Source organism: Silene latifolia, chromosome 11, assembly GCF_048544455.1.
Source record: "Silene latifolia isolate original U9 population chromosome 11, ASM4854445v1, whole genome shotgun sequence".
Lineage (NCBI taxonomy): Eukaryota > Viridiplantae > Streptophyta > Magnoliopsida > Caryophyllales > Caryophyllaceae > Silene > Silene latifolia.
The window spans coordinates 95,679,755-95,688,793 of record NC_133536.1 but is presented as its reverse complement, the minus strand read 5'-3'; the positions used below and the strand labels follow the sequence as shown (position 1 = coordinate 95,688,793).

Here is a 9,039-nt window from a genome sequence, read left to right as displayed (position 1 = left end):
CTAGGTGATGTCGTGCTAAGTACCAATCCAACCAACTGACCAAGTTTCTTCATATTTTTGTAAATCTGGATTTTGTATTTAAACTCTCTAATTTTGATGTTTCTTAATCGTTTTGGTAGATCTTGAATTTTTATATGAAGCAAATTGCTTATTTTTGTTAGTTTGTTCAAGATTGTGTAGTTTTTGTGAAGCTAATTGAATATGATTAGGGTTTAAATTTGGGTATTTTGTTTCAAGTTCTTAATTTGGGGAAGAACTATGGTGTTTTAAAGGTGAGGAAGAAGAAGGGTTAGAAATTTATCCACCTGCTTAGCAAGTTTTATTTTTGGGAATATGTAAGTTTCATTAGAATTCAAAAGTGTCCCATACAATACAAACTATTGGAGCCAGGCTCCCAACATCAGTTTTTCACACATCTAAGCCTTAAGATACTCTACCCACTCCAAGACTAGAGCATTCTTACATCTAATATCATATTGACCTAGACGCATTTTCACATCACTTTTAACATTTGCTAAGACCACTGTAGGCCTGACAACATACTCATCAACTCGACACCTATTTCTACAGTGCCATACATGATACAACAAGCCTGATAAAATCATAGCAATCACTTTTTTCTTGCAAGCAGCTTCCTGTCTAAGCTCAATCCACCAGCTGATGCAGTTCTGTAGATGTAGCAGAAACCTGCACCATTCACTGACCAGATCCCTGCATTGTCTGCTAAAAGGACATTCAAAAAATAGATGATTCATACTTTCCTCCTGCAGACCACACAAAAAAAATGCATTACTCTGTATAACTCCCATTCTCAGTAATCTGTCTTGGGTTAGAAGACGCCTATGTGCTACCAGCCAACACAGAAACTGCTGTCTTGGAATCAACCACTCATTCAGCATCCAAGGATACCAATGAACTTTTCCTGCAGTAGGTTTAAGCCACGATTAGCCCGCTTTTATAGTGTAATGGTCCTCACTAGATAAATAAGATAAATAAGGTTTCAAAAGTTGTTTAACCTGACAAATTTTTCGCCATGCCCAACTACAACCAGAACCAGGATTATACTCCGACCAGGATGAAGTTTTAAAGTACACAGCGTGTACCCACCTCAGCCATAAATGGTTTGCCTTGTTGGCAACCCACAAGGCATACTTACCCACCGTGGCCAGGTTCCAAACATGGAAGTCCCTCAATCCCAAACCTCCTTGCTTCTTAGGTTGACAAATTTGGTCCCAAGAAACAAGAGCTGGGCTCTCCTTATGATCACTACCATGCCACAAATACTTCCTACAAACAGATTCAATCTTAGAAATCACATTCTTTGGGAGAATGAAGATCCTAGCCTAATAGCAATGGAGAGTGCTTAATACTGCTTTAATGAGAACCATCCTGCCAGCATAAGAGAGCTTCCTGGATCCCATCCCTCTAATTCTATCCACCACCTTATTAACCAAGCATTGACAGTCCTGAATAGAGAGCCTTTTTGGAGACACAGTGACCCCTAGATAAGTGAAGGGCATTGTCCCTCTTTTCATTCCAGTGATCATTTCTACTTCCTTGATAGTATGCTCCTCCATTCCATTCCCAGTAGCTTTAGAGAAAATATCAAAGCTTTCATCATCAGGTCAATGGAACCTCTCTCTCCTTTACAAAACAATATGAGATCATCAACAAAACAAAGATGAGATAATTGAATCCTATTGCATAAAGGATGGAATCTGAACAACTGATGCTTCTGAACCACCATGAGAACTCTACTCAGATAAACAAGGAAAATGGTAAACAACAAAGGGGAGAGGGGATCCCCTTGCCTAAGTCCCCTCTTGCCTTTGAAAAATCCAAATATCTCCCCATTGAGAGAAATAGAGTAAGAAGTAGTTGAGATGCACTCTTTCACAATGTTACAGATAAGTAAAGGGAAGCCCAGAGCATCAATCATGTCCCCAACAAAAGCCCACTCCACTGAGTCATAGGCTTTTTGAAGATCAATCTTCATCATAGCTCTTGGGGAACAACTCTTCCTCTTATACAACTTAATCAAATCCTGGCAGATTAGAATATTTCCCACAATATCTCTACCTTTAATGAAAGCTCCTTGAGATTGACTAATAATATCAGGCAGCACTTTCCCAATTCTAGCACAAAGCACCTTTGAGACAAACTTGTAAACTGTGTTGCAACAAGCAATGGGCCTGAATTGCAATACAGATTCAGGCACAACAACTTTTGGAATTAAAGTGAGGATAGTATTATTACACTGTTTCAATACTTTCCCAGACCTGAACACATTTTGGACAACATTAATAATATCTCCCCCAACTATCTCCCAATTCTCTTTAAAAAACTGGCTACTATAGCCATCTGGGCCAGGAGTCTTGTTCCCAGGAATGGAGAACATGGCCTCCTTAATTTCAGCTCCAGTGACAGGGGCAGTCAGCAAAGAACAATGAGCAGCAGTGAGACATTTACCATGTTGCACAATCTTCCTGTTTATAGGCCTAACTTCATGTGATGTACCCAATAAAGACATATAATATTCCTCAAAAGCAGATTGAATCTTCTCAGGACTACTACACATCTGGCCATTCATATCTTTAACTTGGAACACCCTGTTCTTAGACCTCCTACTCTTTATACTAGCATCGAAAAAGGCAGTATTATGGTCACCCATTTGCATCCAGTCTACTTTTGCTTTCTGTCTCAAGAACTGGTCTCTAGCCTTTTGCAGCTCCTCCAACTCCTTTGCATAAATTTTCTCAGTCTGATTTAATTCCACATTAAGGGGATCCTTGCTAAGACAATCTTGACACTAAGCCAAAGCAATCTCAGCTATATGAGTAAGATTTTCAATATCCCCAAACTGCTCTCTATAAAGTTTCCTGAAAGCACCCTTTAAAACCTTCAGTTTCCTAACCACCCCATACACAGGAGAGCCAAACACCTGCTGGTTTCACCTATTACTCACAATCTCCTTATAGTCAGGTGCAGAAGCCCACAATCCCACATATTAAAATATTTAAAAGAGTATCCATTCCTCTGCCTCTCCATTTCAAGCCTAATGATGGCAGGACAATGGTCAAAAACACCTTCAGGCAAGAAATGAGTGTAACTATCAGGAAATTCAGCAAGCCACTCATCATTGATGAGAACTCTATCCAACCTACTGCAAACTTTAGACCCAACCTCATGCTTGTTTGTCCTGGTGTAAAAAGCACCCTTATCACCCAAATCATACAACTGACAATCCTGAGTGACCTGAAGAAGAGGTCTCATCTCAGCATTTGTGATAGGAGCCCCTCCAATTCGTTCATTAGAGGCCATAATAGCATTAAAATCACCTCCCACCACCCATGGTCCAGTAATTCTACCATAGTAAGTACGAAGGCTATCCCATAAAGGCTCCCTTTCAACAAGCTTATTCAGCCCATACACTACAGTAAACCAGAACCGATTCCTTCTTGCTTTATCAAGGACTTCTGAGTGAATACACTGGACTTGAATGTCAAGCACAGTAACATCATACAGATTAGGATCCCATAATAACCATATTCTACCCCCATGATGAAGGCTAGAATTAGTACAGATTAACCAACTGTCACATTATTTCCATTTTTTGCTTTTATTTTTGTTTCAAACAAACCACATAAACCTACATTATTCCTTCCTAACAAGCGTTTTATTTATGTTTGCTTGTTAGGTTTATTCATTCCTCTTACATTCCATAGTCCAATACTACCCATATTGAGCAGTATCCTTACTAGTCTCCTTTTTGTCCACAGCTTTATTCTCCATGATTCCCAACGTTGTTTTCTGAATAGATTGGGTTAAGGACTCCATGAAAGAGAGACCACCAGGGGTGAATGTTCTCTTTTCACCAGTGCCATGCCTTATCAATCTTATAAGCAATCTTCTGGGCATAGTACTCTCCACCACCGGAGTGTTAGGAACAATCACAGGAGTTTTGATTGTCACAACATTCACAGGCGTGGTAGGGACTACTGGCTGCCTTGGTTTCACAACTGCCACTTTTGGAGGGGGTTGAACTTTCTGGTCAGGCTTGTTAACCACCTTCCTAGGTTTCCAGACCTTTTTTGTCACAGGCTTGGAACCATCCTTTCTACAGTTTGCAGCCAAATAACCCAATCCCTTACATTTGGAGCAAGATAGAGGTAACCAATCATACTTCACTCTTGCTCTCTGGTTTTTTCCATTCTCATCCTTAAAAGTGATCTGATCAGGAAATTGTTGGCCAATTTTAACCTCTATCATGATCCTGGAAAAACCTAAAAAATTCTTATGCAGGGTATTCTCATCACAGCGAATGAATTTGCCCACTGCACTGCTCAATTTTTTCAGGCTTGTCAGACCCCAAAACTTCACATCCAAATCATACAATTTCATCCAAATAGGGATACGCTTCACATCATGCTTAACTAACTCCGTATCAGGCTCCCACTCATTAAAAATAACAGGCTTATTATCAAAGAGTAGATGACCATTGTTTAAGACAAATTGTTGTTGTTCTTTCGTTTTAAAACGGACTAAAATGATCCCATTCGGCATAAAAGAGATCCTATCATTCCCCTGAGCCTGCCACACCCTCTTGGAAAAACCAGTAAGCACAGAGCTTGGAGGGTTTGCTCCTAGAACATAACAAAAAACAGAAGAGGACCAAAATTTTAGCTCACCATCCAGATCTTCACGCGTGAGCTGAATTGTAGGCGTGTTAACCAAAGATTTCGACCTAGTCTGCTCAGGTTCCTCATGGTCAGATTCCTTCTCTTCCAGGATTGATTCCAAGTCACCCTCAAACTCCTGTGAAGAGAATTCCAGCTGACGATGATGAGATTTTCCTTTATTCTTTGCTTAAACACTAGATTGTCCTGTATTTTGATTATTTTTGTTGTTTTTTTTCTTAGAAACGACGCTAATCTGAGGATTTTTGGTTGTTTTTCTGGTACGAGCCATTGCTTGCAGTAAAAGAAAACACTCAGAATTAGAGAGGATTTTATCTCTCTAGATTCTCTCTCATCCTTCCATTTTACCTCTTTCTTACAAACTGCTTAGCGGAGGAGGGTACTAGTTGGTTTTGTTGGTAGTTAAAATATAGTTTGTAGTATTTTGAGTCGCACACCCATAGTTGAGAGTATTCTTATCAATTAATCCTATTAGTTATTATTTTTAAGGGCACATATACTAATTTCTAGTATCTAAATTAGTACATGTATTAAGGGTGATTATCTTGGTACAAATCCTTGAGGAGTAGATTCCACTATTGAATCTAAGGTTCTTGGAGCACTAGGATTTTCTTAAGAAGACTAATTAGGAAGGTGTCTAATTAGTATATCCTTTCGGCCCTCAATGTAAGTAGATCGGTTTTCTTCTTACTTTGTATTTTATAGTTATGCATGCATAAGATCTAATTAGTTTATGACTAAACTAAATTTTTATAGTTAGTAGAAATGTCTAATAAGAGGTTAATGAATCTTACAATTGGTATCAGAGCAATGGTTGTTGCATGCATAATCGGTCATTGTTTTTCCGAGTTAAAATGTTAACATATAAAACTAGAAATTTGTGTTTATGAGGATAAATACCACGAAATTTTTGGCATGAATAACATTCTGGTCCTAAATTGATTTTCGGTCATTTTGATAATTTATGGTATTTTATTGCGCTTTAATATGATTTTTTGTATTTTTATTACATTTTATTGAATAAGATGACACTTAAAATACTAAAATTAGTTAGACTATGATTCTGACCTTGAAATTTTTACACGACCTTGCATGCAAATTTTCACATTGTATGTAAAATTTCGTATAAACGTGTTTTATATTGCATGATTTATGATTTTTACATGATAAAAATTGATTAATAGAGGTATTTTGGTCAAAAATAGTTTGACTTCGATTCTGTCCATAAAATTTTAGTATGTTGCCATGCAATATTTATACATTGTATGTAAATTTTGAGATAAAATGGTTTTATTTTGCATGATTTATGATTTTTAGATGTAAAAATCACATAAATAGTGACTATTTTGGCAAAAATAGCTAAAATGAATTTTATGGGATGAAATTTTTTCCCAATGTTGTATATATGATATGAACATCAGATCTAAAGTTGCATGTCAAATTTCGTTTGATTTGGATGATTATTGATTTTTTATATTGTAAAATTGATAAATAGCAACTTTAAATAGTCATAATTGTAAATTCGATTTTTGGGGTTGAAAATTTGTCATTTCCAGGATCTGGAAATTTATCTAGAATATTCAAATTTTTAAATTTTGATTTTTACATAATTTTATGTTTAATTTGGAATTAAAAGTTTAAAGTTATGTATTATGCGATTTATTTGTGAAATGAATTAAATATATTCTATGGGCAAATTTTTATTAAAAATTTTGGAATGTTGGGAATTTTCCAGAATTTACAAAATTATGATTTTGAAATTTTCGAATTTTTATGACTTATTGGGAATTATTTCTTTATTATTATGAATAAAAACTGTTTAAAGAGCAATAATAAAAATATCAAGTTGAATTATTGTCAAATATTTAGTGAATACTAAATTTTTGAGTCCTAAATTGGTTGGGGTGATTAACTTGGACATAGATTTGATTTATGTAATATTGTGTGATTTTAATAAGTTAATAGTCACAATTATCAATAAAACCGTTCCGAATATATGATATTAGGTTAAATAGGGCGATTTGGCACATCACATGGCATGTTTCATACATATATTAATGCTGCATTTTTATGAATGTCATGTTTTATATTTTATATAATTTTGAATTATGTAATTTGTACTTAGTATGGCCTTAGTTTTTAATTGATATTTCCCGAAATGAATGGGGATATCGATTCGGTTGTAATTAATGTGATCTCGTATCACTTTTATTTTATTTTTGTTTTTGTTTTTATAATGTATAAATTAGAAAAGCTATGTAATTTTTTTTATCCCGGAGTTCCTTGAAGGCGGTGCCATTCGGGAAGGCGTTCCGACAAAGACGGTGTTGCCTTAGAGTGCGTGCCAAATGAAGTTCTAGGGACCAATGGAGTTGGTTTCCGAGTTTGTAAATAGTTTATTAGATTTACTATTTTAGGAAGGCCATACTAGGATTTTATTGTTTTTGCTTTGCATTTGTTTTATATGTTTGCATGCATAGCCAAATCGTCATAACTACACATGCATATCATATTTTATCGAGTCATCGACCGTGTCAATTATAATTATCTCTATTTCACCGCTTTAGTTCACTTAAAACGAGATAGATAATAAATTGACAAGACCTCTCACTAAATAATAATTGAGAATTAGCCTTACCAAATAGTAGAACCATGAATCCCAATTTCATAAGAAAGTAGGCTCGGCTCACCGGGGTGCTAAACTTGTTACATTGGGTAAGTGGGTGGTAAATTGTTACTATATCGAAATTCGGATTGAGCTCAATGGAAGTATTCGCGACCGTAGCCGCATGTGTTCCGGGCTTAAGATAAATATTAAAGTAATTTTATCGACTGAGAGTTCTACAAGTAGAATCGATTAAAGAGTTAATCCACCGAGTTATATTGATTAGGGATGAATCGACTCACCGTGCCCGAGTTGATATGAATTTGGATCTCGGGATCATTTATAATAGTTGGGTAGAGGTCACTATATAAATGCTAAAACATTCTTAAATGTTTTATATATAACAATGAATGTTTGATTTTCCCATTATTTCGTTGTTTTATGTTGTTCTTTATTATCGCTCCTAAACATATATAATATCAATTCGATTGTAACACAAGTCTCCGCTAACCCACTATTACTTACGACAAATAGAATCTCTTTCTATAATGAACCGAATCATAGGTTGTGGACTAGATCCATAGGAATCGTTCTATTCCATAGAACTCGATAGGAATCGTCCTATGCAACTATAAGATTAACATCTTAAAATTCCTTACATGCCTATATTCTCTTGTGAAGAATATGAATAAAAGTTGTACTGGATCAAAATTGTTGGAGTATGTGTCCACGACAATAATGCGATCACATGTTTAAATCTCATATTAAGAATGCTAAAGGGAATGTAATATTTTATTGTCAACTGATCCACATTAATCGGTAATGATTGGCTGACTAGAGTTTGACATTACTGTCGTATGACGGTGGTGATCAGTTGATCCCTTAAGGTCATACCTCTAAGGTAACGCTCTTAATTGATTAATTAATTAATTGTATGTTGATACAAGTTAATTAATTCCTTAAATTTGAACAAATGATTTTGTGAGTAATGATACGTATCTTATTGTAATTCGATTAAATGAGATTCGTACTAAGTAATTGAATTGTTTTATTACTAAAGGTTTATTTAATGTTTATGAAACAATTATATTAAGAATGAATAGTTTATTATAAATACAAGTAGTTCCGATTTATAATTCTATGACCCATTTTAAGTAATTGTAATTGTGAATTACTAGTTAATTTTTGTATGTGATTTATTTTGTTTATATAATGATTTTTAATAAGTTAAAAATACATTATTTAAATTACATGTCTAGTAACATGTCCAATATGTCACACTATACAAATTAACATTTGACAAACTTAAAATGGATCCATTTTATCTTATGTGAGCCGTGTAAATGGGGAATAAGATGAAATTGTGCTTTGATTATTTTAATTAAGTGGAAGGCATAATCATACACTACTACAGATACAGCCTATAACAACGGGTAAAAACCGTTGTAAAAACAAAAAGCGGACGTTGTTAAAGCGGCCGTTGTAGAAGGTATTTACAACGGTTTGGTTATTTAATGAAACCGTTGTCTAAAGTATTCACCACGGTTAAAAGCCGTTGTTGTTGGGTGTTCTCCGTTGTGGAAAGTGTTTCAAAAATTTGGAGGGAATAATATAACAACGGTTGTCATATGTATAACCGTTGTTGTAACTTTCCCTCCAAAATTGTGAAGTCTTTTGACAACGGGTTTATGGTACATACCCGTTGTTGAAATTGTTAGTAACAACGGTTCTTAGTTT

At 35.2% G+C, this 9,039-nt stretch overlaps 1 protein-coding gene across 1 annotated transcript; it reads right to left on the bottom strand.

Annotated features, from left to right (window-relative positions):
- Positions 1–416: 416 nt before the first annotated feature.
- On the bottom strand, positions 417–5,138 carry LOC141613690 (uncharacterized). The gene is made up of 7 exons (XM_074432433.1): positions 5,135–5,138; positions 3,737–4,643; positions 2,966–3,568; positions 1,828–2,792; positions 1,386–1,591; positions 1,017–1,343; positions 417–764 (listed from the first exon to the last, which is right to left on the bottom strand). The coding sequence occupies exons 1-7, from the start codon at positions 5,136–5,138 to the stop codon at positions 417–419; spliced, it is 3,360 nt and encodes a 1,119-aa protein (XP_074288534.1).
- Between the last annotated feature and the right edge of the window lie 3,901 nt (positions 5,139–9,039).